Source organism: Pararge aegeria, chromosome 9 (genome assembly GCF_905163445.1).
Source record: "Pararge aegeria chromosome 9, ilParAegt1.1, whole genome shotgun sequence".
Lineage (NCBI taxonomy): Eukaryota > Metazoa > Arthropoda > Insecta > Lepidoptera > Nymphalidae > Pararge > Pararge aegeria.
Window position 1 is genome coordinate 1,862,767 of NC_053188.1, and position 17,891 is coordinate 1,880,657.

General features: G+C 35.9%; 1 protein-coding gene across 1 annotated transcript; it reads right to left on the reverse strand.

Annotated features, from left to right (window-relative positions):
- Positions 1-5,067: 5,067 nt before the first annotated feature.
- LOC120626588 (meiosis-specific nuclear structural protein 1-like) lies at positions 5,068-17,101 on the reverse strand. Its single transcript, XM_039894141.1, has 9 exons — positions 16,967-17,101; positions 16,486-16,662; positions 14,707-14,937; positions 11,679-11,908; positions 9,928-10,092; positions 8,351-8,429; positions 7,468-7,671; positions 6,858-7,042; positions 5,068-5,636 (listed from the first exon to the last, which is right to left on the reverse strand). The coding sequence occupies exons 1-9, from the start codon at positions 16,967-16,969 to the stop codon at positions 5,420-5,422; spliced, it is 1,491 nt and encodes a 496-aa protein (XP_039750075.1). The 5' UTR covers positions 16,970-17,101; the 3' UTR covers positions 5,068-5,419.
- Positions 17,102-17,891: the final 790 nt, after the last annotated feature.

The window sequence follows — 17,891 nt, forward strand, 5'->3', positions numbered from 1 at the left end:
AATAAATCATTTTCTTCACCGTATTTGGACTATTTTGTGGTTAAAGTAGACTCAAAGATACAGGTTATTTTTTTGTTATAAGGGTTTAATTCTGCTGAAAAAAAATCTTCGCGCCCTCAGATGATGTTTTGTTCAACCAAATTGAAAACACCATACTAACTGTGTATTTTCTATGATAAAAAAAAAATGTATATCTATTCACTCTTCAGCGCAGTTGCGTGCATAGAAGGTATGCACAGGGTATGCAGATGATATAAAATGAAGAAAATCTCCAGTAAGACTTATAAATAACTACTGTCGGATAAATAATATTCAGTAGAAATAAGTAGAGATTTAAACAAGTTTTGATTAGCTGGTAATAACATATTCAACCGTAACCGAGTTAAGCCTCACGTAAATAGGGGATGGAGGGTAAATGGTAAGCCAAAGGGTGCACAAAAACAGACGGAGCGACAATTAGACGTGAGGGTTGCTGTTTGGAGATTTTTATCCGGGCTCCGCGTTCCGCTGATGCGGCAACTTCAGTTCTTTATTACACGAAAATGCTAACTCTTTAAACGGAGTAGGGTGACCACACTTTAATATATAATACACACGTGCCCTCACACAAACACACACAGACACATGTACAAACTACTCAATCGGTGGAATGGAAAAGTAAGGCCTTTTGGCACGGGGTTTTTGTTGCCACATGTATTATTTATTGAATGAGAATTGATGTTAGTGTTTTTCTTTAAACATTACCGCAACTACTATTATACGTTTTTAATACGTCATCAACCATGTAACGTATAACTAATTAGTTCATATAAAAAACATATTTTCGACCAAATATTTGTAACAATAGAATAATACCCACCTAGATAATTGCATTGTTTTAATGTTATTAAAGTACCAAAGCGCAGGAATCGATAAAAGCCTAGACGTTAGGACTTCGGCCTACTTTTCGGGGGTACCGAGTTCGCTACCGGGTACAAATACATAAAAACAAATAAACATCACTTGCTTTATGTAATAAAAGGAAAGCACCGTTGGGAAACCTGCGTGACTCAAGTGTTCTCCATTATATTCTCAAAGACCTAAAGCCTTCTCGTTCTTATAGGAGTTCTGTGCCCCATGAGTTGTCATGGGTTTAAATTGGCAGTACCTATAGTATGTACCTCGTTGATGTAGTGTTTAGTATATTAGACTGTTTTGTTTGGTACCCGGCAAAAACTTTTAAGGTATATTCCGTCAGTACCAGCGCACATTATGCCATCAGCCCCGGTTATAAGTAGAAAATTTTGACAATATCCGTTTAACGAAGGGTGTTAACACTGATTAATCAATTTTAATTTGAAAATTAAAAAAAAAACAGCCGGCCGCTAGTATTTCGTAAATTTCTATGAAACTCTAAAGCTAATCCTGAAAGGGACAAACTGATCCGACATACGCAAAGTAAGCAACGCATTATGATATCTGAAGTCTTAATTTAATAGAAGATTTGTTAAACATACAATGATGATCACCCAGTGGCGTGCATAGAGGGTATACACAGGGTATGCACAGGGTAAGCAGATGATATAAAATGAAGAAAATCTCCAGTACGATTTATAAATAATTAAAGGTAGGCTCTTAATATCTCTTACAATGCCTATCCTTAAGTTTTTTATACCTCGGACTGGATATTTTCTTAATTTTATATCATCTGCATACTCTGTGCATACCCTCTATGCACGCCACTGTGGTCACCCTATCAAACAACGTAACCCACCCAACATTCGTGCGACGGACCTATTTGAAATTAATTTGGATCTTTGAAATATAATCTGTGGACTTGCGGAATTTCTTTTATGGCGGTAATTAAAAAAAGGAGTGATCTATGATTTGTTTTTGTGGTACTTACACAACGAGTTTTTCTTTCAAAAATATTCGTCCTCGATGCGAAATAATATATGATCTTTTTTTATTTATTTAAATACCTATTTTCCGTGCATCAAGTGACGAAAGACGTTGGCAAGTGATTTTGCATTCCGGATGCCGCGTAGAAACCATTTACAGGAATGGGTTTTTTATATAATAGTTTTTAATGGGTTCACGTATGGGTTTTCAATATAACTGCTATACTCGGCGCAAGTATTGACGACCTCTGGCGCAACGGTGAGCGCTGTGAATTTAGGTATGAGATACAGAGAATTTATATATGAGGTACAGAAGTCATTTGTGGGATTGAGTATACGCTTTTATAATATGATTCCTAAGGTGATTTTGGACCTATGCATAAGTTTAAAGAATTTGTTAAAACACATTTATCACAGCGAGGTTACTATACAATTGATGAATTTCTTAATGACAAGGTTGCTTGAAAGCATCTGGCTCCGCTTTCATCTCTCACAAGATTGAAAAATGAATGTTAAAATGTAAAATGTAAACTTTTGATGTTGGAAAAGAGCAACTGCTGAGTTTCTTGCCGGCTTCTTCTCGGTAGAATCTGCCTTCCGAACCGGTGGTAGAGTCACTACAAAGAGACAGACTTGACGTTTCAAAAGTGCTTATATTAGGCCTACTTGAAATAAATGAGTTTTAATTTTGAATTTGAATTTAAGTATGCAGTTCACGGGTTCGATTCCAGGCAGGGGCAATTTGGGATTTTTTTTCTGGTCTGGTCTGGTGAGAGGCTTTGGCTGTGGCCCGGGTATCACCCTACCGACAAAGACATGCCGCTAATCGATTTAGTATTCCGGTGCGATGTCGCGTAGAAAGCGATTAGGGCTATAGCACACATACACATACTCCCTACCAGGTTAGCCCGCTCCCATCTTAGACTGCATCGCCACTAGCAGTCAAGGGCTAACGTGTAGAGGAATAAAATAATTAAAAAACGTGACCCACTACCATCTTAGACTGCAGCGTCATTTACTAACAATTGGATTACAGCACAAATTTACAGTGGCATAAAAAAAAATTGCGATTGTAATTGGTGGTCACCTTATTTTTTCCGGTTTTTACAGTTTTACGGTTTTGATAGCTTCTATTAGAATGCATAACTTAAATAATATATGTTATTACTAGATTTTGCCCGCGACTTCGTCTGCGTTTGATTTTGTTTTTCGATGTGGCGTTCAATTTAGCTGTAGTTCTAAAAAAATTTAAAGTATTCAGTATCGCTAAGCCTTAAATGAGGAGTTTGCTGCTGTCCGCTGAGGAGTTCTGTCCTCTATATCCAACCACAGTTTGGGCAAAATTAAACACATATTATAACCTCTATAGTACAAAAATAATTATTTAAATCGGTTATAATTTGTCGGAGTTATTATGTAAAATCGTCAAACACTCATCCCCTCTCCCAAAGGAACCGAGATAAATGTCGGGATAAAAAGTATCCTATATTACTTCTAACACTTCCAAGAATATGTGTACAAAGTTTCATGAGGATCGGTTAAGTAGTTTTTGCGAGAAAGCGTAACAAACAAACTTACATTCACATTTATAATATTAGTAGGGATTGTCACCACACTAATTTGTGACATTTAAACCACATTTTACAATAAATATTAACTTTATTCAACCTTTTAACATTATATAATTCATTTTCATTTTCAATGTACATTTCATTCGTCAGACATTATCCAAAATATATATAAAAAAAAACTTCATTTAAATATAAGCATATCAAACTGTGTTTAAAATTATTTACCCGTGTATAATGCAAGTAGTATAATAATACTACTTGCATTATACACACAATTTATCAGTCCGTGTTACTAATCTCAAGAAATATTTCATTAAAAAATTTAGATTACTTTAATGTTATTTAAAAAAATTGCAAAAATGTTATGAAAAATTATTTTATTTATTTATTTATTTATTTCCAACTTACGACTAGTTTACAGGAATTTCCTAATGCACTAGCGTAGATACTGATGCCTACCTACACACTAAACTTTACCAGAGTAGCAAATGCACCACAAAGCAACCTTTGTGAGTTCAGTCAGAGTACAACAAAACAGATCCGTTCTCTCAGCTATGTCGTTTAGGGTGCGAATCGCGCGCGTCAGCGGCGCCTTGTTGAGCAAGTTGGTTCGTCCGCGCGGCTCCGCCAGCAGGGGCGGCCTGCGCCTGCGCACACGAACCGGTCCGGGGCACAGAGATTAATCTGACCTAAAACGTCCGCATTATGCAACTTCCCCCTAATTATTTTAAACATATACAATATAAGTGTTAGTTCCCTCCTAACTTTTAGCTCGTTATACCCTACCATACCCAGAACAAATAGTGTTGGGTACATTAAGGGATAGTATGGGTATACCCCATAAAGCCTCATGTACAGGTACCTAACGAATTTATTTTGCAATCGCTCCAACATAAGGCTATATTTAACCTCATGTGGAGCCCAAATGACTGAGTTACTTTCCAATTGGCTCCTAACCAGAGCATTGTACAATGCTATATCCCCTAACTGTACGAAGTAGTAATCCTAAATTTTTGAAAGCTTTCTTACAGCATTTTATAATATGATTTCCAAAAGTAAGCTCCGAGTTCAAACCAACCCCCAAGTCCCTCACCTCTGAAACTCTTGTCATTGACACCCCATCAATGTTGTAATCATACCGGATGGGTGACCGTTTCTTAGAGAATGTGATTGTAGCACATTTTGAAGTGTTAAATTGTAAGTGATTGTCCTTGCTCCATTTGACTACTCTATCAATGTCTTGCTGCATCCTCGTACAGTCATTCCCGCCATCCACAGTCCGAGAGAGCTTGAGGTCAATCAATTATAGTATTGATGAAACGATGATGATGAATAGTAAAGATATCAGAACGATGAAGAGACGTTACGTTGTTTGGCCTTTAAAGGAATTCCAAACAGATTGCGATCAAATGAAAAATCCTATTATAATATTAAGGATTAAACGATAAAAAAGCTTGGGTGTGAATTGCTCTAGCTTCATAGCTTAATATAAATTTACTGGAAGATGGTGATAACAAAAAAATAAATTTACCCGGCTAAGTTTGTCGTGTGCTCTTCTTAGACCAGGGCGCGTTTGGAACCCTCGTAGCTTTAGATTTAAGTTGGCGAACGAAGTTATCACCATCCCCTTACAATTATGTAAACAAATATGTATGAACGCTTCATAAGTGCCTGTGATAGGCCTACATGAATAAAGAAATTTTGAATTTGAATTTTGAATGGTCAATCTGACTTTGAAGTGGCGTTGATTTTGCAATAAAATAGATATTTCGGAAACTTTTTTTTTATTCCACTACAAATTAGCCCTTGACTTCAATGACACCTGGTGGCTAGCTACCATCTTAGACTGGATCATCACTTAGCACCAGGTGTGATTGCAGTCACAAGCTAACATGTAGTGGATTTAAAAAAACGTCAAAACATAGGTTAGTGACGAGAAACATTCGTTCGGCGGCCGTACACTTGTCATCAATAGTCTCTCAACACTCTACACTGCTCATTGCACTTGGGGTGTCCGGCTGGGCGGGTGTCGCTCCGGTCAGGGTGTTGGGTGTCGCGTCGGTCCGGGTGTTGGGTGTCGGCGGCTACGTCCGAGCGCGCGACCACCCCCGCCTGCAAGTAGCCCATCACGTGGGGCACGTGGTTCTGCATTATCTTCCTTCGTTCCACCTCCACTTCGTCTCGCCTAGAGATCAATAAATAATATATAAATTTAAAATAAACCTTAATTTTTAATGTAAATGACATTATTTTACTAATCAATCCATTTCATTTGATACACTTACTGAGGGAGTTGAGAAAAAAAATTGTGGCAACGGCCATCTTTAACAAAAAAACCAAAAAACAACCCCCACACACGCACACGCACGCACGCACGGACGAACGCACACACACACGCACACACACAAACTTTAACGGTTAAGTAAAACATCTAATAAGTCCACCAATCCGCACTGGGCCAGCGTGGTGGACTACGGTCTAACCCCTCCTCATTCTTAGAGGAGTCCAAAAGGGCATTGGACACTTCCGTAGAGATGTAGTGCGCCGGAAATGAAGTGTTAATTTTGAAGAAATAAACATATACCTTTAAAATACCATTATGGTTCATCTGAGATACCCTTTTGTTATAGGCGGCCATATCGCTAAAAAGAGATCTCTACCAGGCCGTTCCGCTCTCATCTCTCACAAGATAGTAAACTTCTAAAGATTGTTGAACAATAAAATGATGTTAAGAAAAGTAACTAACTGAGTTTCTTGCCAGTAAAACCTGCCTTACGAACCGGTGGTAGAGTCACTATTAACTTTCTCATTAGGTTTATTCTTCATTTTTTTTCCTAATTCTAAGGTTGCGCCACAGATATCGCTACTATATATACTATATATACTATATATATATCGCGATAAGGCCGCGTTTTGTAATCTGCTTCTATTTTTTTTTCTTTTTTTCTTGCATAATTCTTTTACTTCATGTGTTGTACAAATAGAGAGTAATAGTAACAATAATAACAAACGGCCGACTAACAGGCTGACTTGACATTTTAAAAGTGCTTAGAAAATAAGTCTATTGAAACAAATGAATAATGAATTTTGAACCAAATATCATGAGAGCGGTCTATCTGGAGCGGACAGCCGGTTGGCGCAGTGGGAAGCGACCCTGCTTTCTGCGTTCAAGGCCGTGGATTCGATTCCCACAACTGGAAAAATGTTTGTGTGATGAACATGAATGTTTTTCAGTGTCTGGGTGTTTATCTGTATAAGTATTATGCATTTTATATTAACAAAAATATTCATCAGCAATCTTAGTACCCATAACACAAGCTACGTTTACTTTGGGGCTAGATGGTGATGTGTGTATTGTCGTAGTATATTTATTTATTTATTTTTATTTATTATCTTAAGCACGTACCATGCTCGGTCGCAGTCCCACACGTATTTAGCGCGGTCATCCTCCTGTTTTTTATTTCTCTCTCTGACAATCGCGTTTTCTTTTATCTGCTGCTGTAAATCTTTCGCGTACTGCTCATTCTTCTCCCTTTTCTTCAGCTCCTTTTCTCTTTCTAGCGCATCGTAGGACGCCATTTTTGCTTCGGCCTGAAATCACCAAAAAATACATGAATATTACTAAAATGTAAAATAATTATTAATTACTGTATTAACTATTTTTCTCTTATGAGAAAGTGATATTAGTGTGGATTGTTTTATTTATTGATTTTCTAATAAAGATGCACGTGCTATATATATAATTAATAAATGTTCAAAAAGGTTATTGGAAAAAGTTTTATTTTGAGCAGTTTGGGGAAGCGCAACCAAAACAAGATTAGTTCATCTGAACTAATCTTGTTTTGGTTGCGCTTCCCCAGACTTCGATCAGGTAAATCAAATGTGGTTTAATGACGGGATCTTAGTACCCATAACACAAGCTACGCTTACTTTGGGGCTAGATGGCGATGTGTGTATTGTCGTAGCATAATTAATTAATTTATTATTGCTGTTAGGTATCGGTAAGAAATACTCACGCTCTTCCTAAACTCCGCTTCTGTCACCTTCTGTTCTCTCTGCAACCTCTTCCTAAACTCCATTTGTGACGTCAGCGCCTGCTTGGTGTCACGTTGGACGCGCTCCGAGTTGGTGCGCACCGCCATGTCGTCTTGCGCGTTCTTCTCCAAGTACTCTTGCTCTTGCAGAAGCTTTATTATGTTCTCACGTTCTTGGCGCGCTGCCTGCAGGAAAACAAAACGATACTATTATATACTATATATTCTACTAACATTATAAATGCAAAAGTTTTTAAGGATGGATGGAATTTCATACATTTTCATCTGCTTATTATAACTATTTCATCATCATCATCATATTAACCAATTACCAGCCCACTAAAGGGCACGGTTCTCCTCCAACAATAAGTACGGGTTAAGACCTTAGTCCACCACGCTGGCCCAGTGCGGATCGGTGGACTCCACACACCTTTGAGAACATTATGTAGCATTATGTGTAACTCTTTGGCATGTAGGTTTCCTCACGATGTTCTCCTCCACCATTGTAGCAAGTGATATTTTAATTACTTAAAACGCACATAACTTTGAAATTATTATGTTATAAGGTGTATTGTATTATTATAAACATGATTTAATAATTGTAATTAATATTATTCCAACTGCCAATATCTTAATTGTGCCTAGTAGTAACATCAATTAAAATTTAAATACTACCAACAATTTGCATCAAAATTTGGCGTAGTACAATTTTTTTTCTGTAACACATATTTACCTGTATCAGGAAATAAATACAATTGAATTGAATTGAAAAGTTAGAGGTGCGTGCTGGGATTCGAACCCGGCCCCCCGAAAGTAAAGTCGAGCTCCGATTTTAGCATTTACAAGTAACATTGAGGCGCATTACCTCGTCAAACAATATTTTGTCGGTTATTTTCTTGTTGATTTCATCCTTTTGTCTTACTTTCCGTTCCCGCTCCGCCACTCTGAAATAAACAAAATGTTTCATAAGATGTCCTAAGTTTTTTTTTAAATAACTTATTTCGAAAGAAATACATGGGTAGTAATATTATATTGTTTTAAGTCTTTATTGCACACACACATTTTATATAAATTAAACACAAATACAGAAGAAACTTCATAAAAAAAAAATAGAGCGTGCAAAGGCGGTCTTATCACTAAAGCGATCTCTTCCAGACAATCTTTGACATTAGGCAAAAAAAAAAGAAAGAACGGGTTGGTGCAGCAATTTCAGTATAAAAAAAATATATATTTACATATATACAAAATAATTTTAAATATTATATATTATTTTTCGCCGCAAAACAATGACCCAGTTCATCACCATCATCATTAGTCTGAAGTATTACTTCTGATTTGATCACGTAGAGATAGAGCATAGCTCTCTCCATCCATGAGGGGTCTGATGTTTTTAATTCTATGGTAACATCATAAGTTTGCTTAAATTCGATTTACATTTTCTTGTTCCAAAATCAAGCGATAATGGCTGAATTAGGGTTCTATATGTTCTTAATTCTATGGTACTATCATTAGTTTCATGATATTCGATTAAAATTTATATTTTCGAAATTTTTGTTTCAAAATCAAATAAATGCTTTGGGTACCATGCCCATAAGTGAACAGTTAGACGGCTATTTCATATTGGATATTGGATAGAAGCAGGCGTTACTTTGCGGAAATCCATGTTATATTATCAAAATTAAGCTTAATTTGCTATACTCCGCGAAAAGCAGGAGAATCTGTATGGTGTAATTTATAATTTCTTCAATCCTTATACTCCACACCAAACAGATCTTCGGCAATATATCCTCTACGCACGTTTCGCTCCGAAACCGGAGCATCCTCAGGGGATGATGATAAGTTAGACGGCTTCTATTTATTTTAGTTTGTAATTATTATTCCTTATAAGTAAAAGTTTAATTTTGAATACATACGGCAAGTTATGTAAATATTAAAGTTAATAGATTACCTTTAAAAAAAAAAATGCTTAGTTGCAACTAAAATTTTGTCGCTTACTATTTGGCATTAGATATATTCATCTGAAGCGTAAAATCGCTATGTATAAAATAAAAAAAAAACTGTCATTCATTAAAATCATTCCTCTTTGTCCTTTCGAGAGTTCAAACCGGCACGGCTAGCATGGGCAGAGGACAATCATGTCCCCGGGGAAGGATAAAAATGTTTCTTCTCCCACAGCTTTATTAACTCTCAGAGCATTGGCGCAGAAGTGAACATAATATCCAAATAATAAACGGGAGTAAAATTCTCCTATTCCATGTTCCTGTGATTTAGCAGGTGGACACGTCAATTATATTCCATGTCAGGGAGTGATTATATCCCCTGACATGGAATACAATTGGGGATATAATTTTTATCTCCTGCCCGTGCTATCCCTATTGGGACATTGACACAACTAAAAGAGAGAGAGAAGAAAATAAGAAGAATATTTCTAATGGCACTTACATGGCAGCGCTTCTGTCAGAGAGTGCTTTCTTCTGTTCCTCAATCTGCCGCTCTTCTATGACTACCATGGCCTTTTGTTTCTCCTTCCAAGCGTCGCGCGCTTGCTTAAATGTCTTCATTTCATTTTTTAACTTCTCTGTTTGCTCACGTTTGTACTGAAGCTCCCTGTAATGAATAATAATAATAATATTGAGTGGTTTTTTTATTTTAATTTTTAAATTGTGTTTTTTGTATTTTTTCTATAATTTACACTGAAGATAATAAAAAAATAAATGTAATATATAAATAAACTATAGAAATAATAATAATAATAACTTATTCAAAGGAATTGAGATTTTATAATATTAAATAGAATCCAGTACATTCTACCAGTCAGTGTATGAATATTTCACATTATCCAAAATGTTAGAGCATTAAGATTAAAGTAAAACGTTACTTTAAATGGAATTCATATTTATTTTTCAACTTGTTGTTGCCCGCGTCTTCGTCCACGCTTATTACGGTTTTTTGCAAATTCTGGGATAAAAAGTAGCCGGTGTTACTCTCCGTACTTTCAACTAAGTCTGTGCCAAAAATCAAGTTGATTGGTTGCTTAGTTAGGGCATTAAGTAAAGATCAACAATCAAACACACTTCCATATTATAATATTAAGTATGGATTAACTTTTATTTCATACACAGTAAATTAATTACATTTATCTATTTATAATATTAGTTTTAAAGCAGTGACAGATTTAACTTTCCGAGGGCCGAGTTAGAATCCCCGCACCCCACACAACACCTCTAATTTTTTTAAGTTATGTGATTTTTAAGGAATTAAAATATAACTTGATACGACTGTCAAGAAGAACATCGTGAGGAAACCTGTATGCTTCAGAGTTCTCAAAAGGTGTGGCTATGGTGTTCACCAACTGGGCCAGAGTGATGAATTATGGAATTAACCCCTTCTCATTGTGGGTGGCCGGAGCCCTGCATTGGGCAAGGAATGGGTTGATATGATGATGATGATGATGATGAATATTAGTGTTGACAAAAATTGACTATTATATTATAATATATTTATACTATAATATATGGACATATTACCTTATAATATATAAATATAATATATAAATATATTATAAGGTAATATGTCATACTACTACACAGTTTATTTGTAATTTTTACAATTACATTACATTTTATATATATACAAAATGTAATGTACAAACAAACTGTGTTTGTAATTTTCTCAATTATATTACCAAACAATGTTGTAAACTGTACTGACACACACACACACACAATCTGACCTTATATTTTTATTTAATTTTTAGATAGATAGATAAAGTCTTTATTGCACAAAATAAAATAATAAAAATATCTATATATAAGATGCGCAAAGGGGGTCTTATCGCTTAGAGCGATCTCCTCCAGACAACCCTTTATGGTAGAGAATTAGGTTAGGGAAAACGAGATAGTGCAACCAGTGATACAATTAAATTAAATACATATAATTATAATATAAATATATAGTTATATTTTAGTTCCTTATCAATTTTATATACTCTTAAGACTATGTAGCCATATACATTTTATAAAAAAAAAATACTTACTTGGTTGCAAATTTATTTCTTATCAAATTGCAAATCAATTTCTCATTATGTTGCCCTTCTATTTGATTATAGGATATAATTATAACAATTTAGGCAGCTCTCAAACTACAACACCTATTCAATTGAAAGTTCTTCATAGAGACAGTGGAAGTCATACCTTTGATCCTCATCAGCCAGAGTCCTGGACACTTCTTCGAGCATCTTCTTCTCAATAAGCATTTCCTCATACTGGCACTGTTTTTGCTGTTGCCTATTGACCAACTGTTGCTGCAATTCGTGGCAGTACTGTCTATTTTTATTCTGTTTTTGTTCTTCATCCCGTTCTCTGGCCTCATTTTCATTGAAGAGGCAGGTTGAGAGGACACGGTTTGCTTGAGCATCTTCAGCCTGGAAAGTTTAAGCAAAGTATTCTCTACTTAGACTTCTATAATATTATAAATAAATAATAAATAAATATACTACGACAATACACACACCGCCATCTAGCCCCAAAGTAAGCGTAGCTTGTGTTATGGGTACTGAGACGACCGAAAAATATTTTTTTTATGAATAATATACATAAATACATAGAATATACATATAAACACCCAGATACTGACAAACATTCATGCTCATCACACAAACATTTTCCAGTTGTGGGAATCGAACCCACGGCCTTGGACGCAAAAAGCAGGGTCGCTGCCCACTGCGCCAACCGGCTCAATATGGAGATATTCTATGTATGATTCTATGTATGGAGATGGTTCTCCAACTGCGCGTCGTGGTGAAACATGCACACTGCACATGCACAAAAGTAGTGAAGTTCACATCTTAGGAATGTGGTATGGACATTTTAAGACAAATTTCCGAGCAATTTGCCAGTAGTCAGTATGCCGTTTTAAATAAGCTCTTGTGAACACAAACAGTGTGGTATAAAATAATGCACAAGTGATACCGCGATGGACTCCTAAACTACTTAACCGATTTTAAATTAAATTGGCACACCGTGAGCAGTCTGGTCCAACTTAAGAGATAGGATAGCTTAGATCTTTAATTATAGTCGCAATTTTATTTTATTGCAAATTATTTGTCTTTAATTAATTGACAGTCACATGTTATATATATATAGATATATATACTACTATACTCATTTAAGGCTTAGCGATACTGAATACTTTAAAAACAAAATCAAACGCAGACGAAGTCGCGGGCAACAGCTAGTTAATCTATATATATATAAAAGAGAAAGTGTGTGGGTATGTTCCGTATAGGCTCCGAAACGGCTGGACCGATTTCAATGAAACTTTCAGGGAATCTCCGGATTGACCTGGCGATTAATCGTGTAAAGTTTGGTGACGATCGGAGCACTCCTATTTTTGAACTGTCAAATACAGCTTTTATTTAGGTACTATGATGATTGTTGGGTGTACATGGGTGTAGATAATGATCTTCACCTGCTCGAGAAATCGGAGAGAATTAAAAGATTGAATATATTATGAGACTTAAATTAAAATTTAATGATGTAAGTTTATTGTTTAAATAAAATAAAGCAAAATCTAGCCCGGCGAAGCGGGCTGGGTACGCTAGTATCTTATATCTTTAAACGCGCAATTCTTGTATATGTATAAAATATATGTAATTGTAATCTCGGAATCGGCTCCAACGATTATGATGAAATTTAGTATACATGGGGTTTCGGGGGCGATAAATCGATCTAGCTAGAATACATTTTTAGAAAATGTAATTTTATTCGTGTTTTATCGATAAATATATATAATTGGAAACTCGGAATCGGCTCCAACGATTTTCATGAAATTTAGTATACAGGGGGTTTAGAGGGCGATATATCGATCTAGCTAGGATCCATTTATAATGGAATCTCGGAATCATTTATATTTGACATACGACTATTTTTTTAAGTCCACTCATTCGCGGACGAAGTCGCGCGGGTCCGACAGTATTATACTATAGACAACAAGATCAAGTAAGACTGTTTCAGAAGACTTCACCACGTACGAAATCTGACATGATACACTTAATATGTATGTAATGTTGGGAGCTCCTTTTGTACGTCGTGATAGACCAACCCCAAAATTTATTTATTTCTTTGCTTCCATGCCTTAACATAGTCATGAGCCTTGTTAGGGCGTAGCACTAAAAAATGTTTGAACCTTATAACTAATACACAATTTATGTTCAGGTTCTTATTGGTGTTAGTAGAAATAAATATATATCTCTCATACAATTTTGATTTCATGCATGGCAGAATTATTATTCACTATTTGAATATTAAAAGATTGTCAAGTAAATAAATATATTATAACTAGCTTCTGCCCGCGACTTTGTCTGCGTGGACTTCAGAATTGAGTCTAAAGCTTCGCTCGTTAAATTTATTTAACCCTATAACGCGTACTAGTTGAGAGATCGATATAGAAAGTGCATGCCCATTTCCATAGCATATCTGACATGCGTACCAAGCTTCAAAGCTGTCTGCCCGCAGTTTAGCTTGTAAACAATTTTCAATTTCCCTCGGGAACTACTTAAGAAATCGGGATAAAAGGTACTATGTTATTATTAAACTCTTTATTTGTATACCACAACACAGGGTTTCTGACCAGGGCATGCATAAAGCAGGCACATGGCATAAAATGGAAAAATTCCGCTCCAATACGGGTTATATAAAATAATTTGGGTATGCAGTGCTTTTGTGCATGTATGAAGTGCACGCCACTGCCACAACATTACCATATATAAAATATAACAAAAACAGAAACATATCGAAAGAAGTAGTAATAAAAAGGCGGCCTTATCGCTTAATAGCGATCTCTGCCCGGCAACCTATGAATTAGGAAAAAAAAGAAGAGGAGAATAGACTGCTGGTGGTACAAATATTAAAATACATACATGCGAATAACTACATGCTAATACATAAACTAGTGTACACAAATAGATCAAAGTAAATAATATAATTAATAAATAAAAAAATAAACTAATATATATAATAACAACACTTACATATTTAAATACTTTAACAATGTTCTTTTCTATGTCAAAGGGTATATGCATGCAAAATTTCATCCAAATCCGTTCAGCCGTCTTTGCGTGATTGAGTAACTTTAACATTTATAATATTAGTAGGATAGTAGAATTAAATAATACATAGCCCTGTATTCTATCAAAACGATTGAATTGTATAGTTCAATTACCTTTTCTTGCAGTTTTTTATGCTCATTACACTGTATCTGCAACTGCAGGTCCCTGCACACATAGCCAGCTTGCAACTTCTTCATAAGCTGGCGAAGACTAGGATCTCTTTCTCTGAGGTAATGTCTCCGAAGAAGTTCGCAATCTTCTTCCCTACGGACTTTGGCCACTTCTATGCCAAGATCAATCTCTTTTTTGGCACGTGCATTGACAATAGCTGCATGATCGGTTCTCTAAACAAAATCAGGAACTAAGCATAAATAATTAATTTTAGTTTTAAATTGCAGTAGTGATCTTAGCATGAAAAAAGTGCTCACTGGCCGCCGCCTAAACATCGCATTACGTAAACGCCTTCTACATTGTTACGTTTGGGCAATACTTCTTTGCGGTTGCGAATCCTGGACCATAAAATAGGACCTCAGGAAATGTCTAGAAGCATTCGAGACGTGGGCCAATCAGCTGGACTCGAAAGGTTACCAATGAGGAAGTCTTGCAGCGAGTTGGTTGTCAGCGCGAACTTTGGAAGACCGTCAAAAAGAAAAAAGTTACATGGGCATGTGGTTAGGCATGACAGATACAGGCTACTCCAACTGATAATGATGGGCAAAGTTGCTGGAAAGAGATGCATCGGTCGCAACAGTAAGTGTTGGTTGCGCAACATTAAAGAGTGGCGCACGGATAGCATGGGCAGGAGACAATTAATCCTGGGGAAAGGATAAAAATGTGTCTTCTCCCACAGCTTTATCAACTCTCAGAGCATAGTGGAAATAGTAAACGGGGGTAAACTTCTCCTATGTTCCCGTGCTTTAGCAGGTGGACACGTTAATAATACTCCCTGTCAGGCGATATAATCTGCTAACAGAGTGCCCCAGATGGAAAAGTGTGGAAAGATATGGGGGAGGCTTTCTAATCTATCTATCTATCTATCTATCTAACATAAGTGCTCACAAACTAACACTCACTTAAGAATTTATTTAAAAATCACACTAACCAAGAAGTAGTTTGTAAGGATTGAACTTTGTTTTGTAAATTTAGACTGAATATGCTTTATTTTTATTATTATTATTGTTATTATATAATGTAAATTTCCCTACATGTGAATTGCAGGCAAATATATAATATGTCTGGAAATAGCAGTGGGACTGTTAGTTCAAGACATAAGCCTAATAAAGACAACCTACAGACTCCATCATCACTGCATAGCAAATTTTTTTTTTTAAATTGGTATCTTGTGTGCAACCTAACCCTAAAGTCTAAGAGTTTTTTCCATTTCCTTTGTTGGGTTGCCTGGCAGAGATCGCTTCTTAGCGATAAGGCAGCCCATTGTAAATGTGTGTTTTATTTTGTGTTTTTTTTTGTTAATAAATCCATTCCGTTAGGTGTACAATAAAGTGTACCTCTCAAAGGATAGACTATTTCAGATCAGTATTTATAATTGTGGGGACCACGCAGATGGCCCTTATAATGGTTGCTGACATTCTGAAACCTGACTCCCTGTGTCCATCAACCTAAGTATGTGTAGAGCAACCAAGCCCTTCAGACCGGAAAGCAGCATTGCTGTTACTTCTTTTATATTTTGCCTTGTCTCTCACAAGGTTAAACAGCTGGGGGCACTCCCAACCCCAGTCCACTCGCCGATGTTGGACAGTCTTCCTCTTGCGACCAAGATGAAACATTGCTCATCATTATCATTTGAGCCTGTATCTGTTATGCTTTTTGTGACAGAGCTCATGATACTTATTGCTCATGTATATGAGCTATAAGTATCTTGAATGTTGCACCTCTTTATATTCCGTCTCCATTTCAGCCTCCTTCTGTATGAGCGCGAGGCATCTTCCCATCCGGCCATCCTCCATGCGACTGTTCAGCCACTGTATGTCCAGAGCCCGCTGGTATGTCTCCAGCTCTTTGCGACGAGTTTCCGCTATTGCATTACGCTGTAACTCTGTTTTGGGTTCCTAAAAAAGTCAAATTGCCCTCTTTCAAGATTTAATAAAATGTATCCAATACTATATAGCTGTTGCCAACATTATTTTTCTGTGTTTATTACGGTTTTTGACAAATCCTGTGGGAGTTGTTTGTTTTCTAACTCTATGCCAAAAATCTATTTAAATCAAATGCTTCCTTATGTTAGAAAAACTAGACTAAAATGTAGAATTTCTTATTAAGAATGTTTTGATGCCGTTTTAAACACAGGCTAAGCCAAAGCGAGGTGTGCCCACCCGGGCTAATTACAAATCCCACAAACCTTGTTACACTTACCATTTTAAATATTAGACTAAATAACAGTAATCATAGATGTTGTAGTAAAGTAGCACGACGTTAAAAACTGTTTACTCAATTGGTTAATTTCACTTGTCTTAAGATTGAGAAAACGAAAACAAAATCACAGACCAGTATTTGTAAACAGAACGCTGTCAAATGTAATTTTTTCTATACAACCATAGACATGTTCATTTATCTTTAAAAGAGGCTAATTTTCCAGCTCTGGCTTTTTGGATTCTGTCAATTTAAATAAGTTGCCTTATGGTCTTTTCTACATGTTTGTGACGTAAATACGATATTTAATAGTTTCCACCAGTTATGGAAAATTTCGTTGATATTGCGAGGCAACTATTATATGTATTTCACTTTAATTTCAAAATTAATCCGTTTAAAAATTAAGCTTAATATATCTATAGTCGGAAAAATGTAATAGGCCCGTTTTGACATTTGTGCAAGACCATAGAATGTAACTTGGAACGAAACTGAAAGAAACAAAAAAATAAAAATCAATTACATACAGTGTTTTAAAAAATACGTAAATTTTTTTGGGACGTTAAATAATATGAAAGAATATATCGCGAGTATTCTTTTTGCGCTTACTTCATAGTAGCATGCAATTTATAATTGTTGCGAAACGTTCCGAAAACAGTTACGTTCTCAGTCTTTTTTTTTTTATACTAGAGCTGTAACCATTTTTTTACTGAATATCGAAATTAAATATTGTGTAGTTATCTTTACTGCAAAGAATAAGCTTGGTTCTCAAAATGGGTTCTAAATAATGAGTCTGAGATGATGTATCTGACCAAGCGGCACATGACTGAAGCGTCCCCGCGCGCACTGCGCAGTTTTTCGTTCCTTATCTTGTAAAGTTGACTGTGCGCTCGTTTAAGTTTGATATAAATTGTTTACTATTACGTTAACT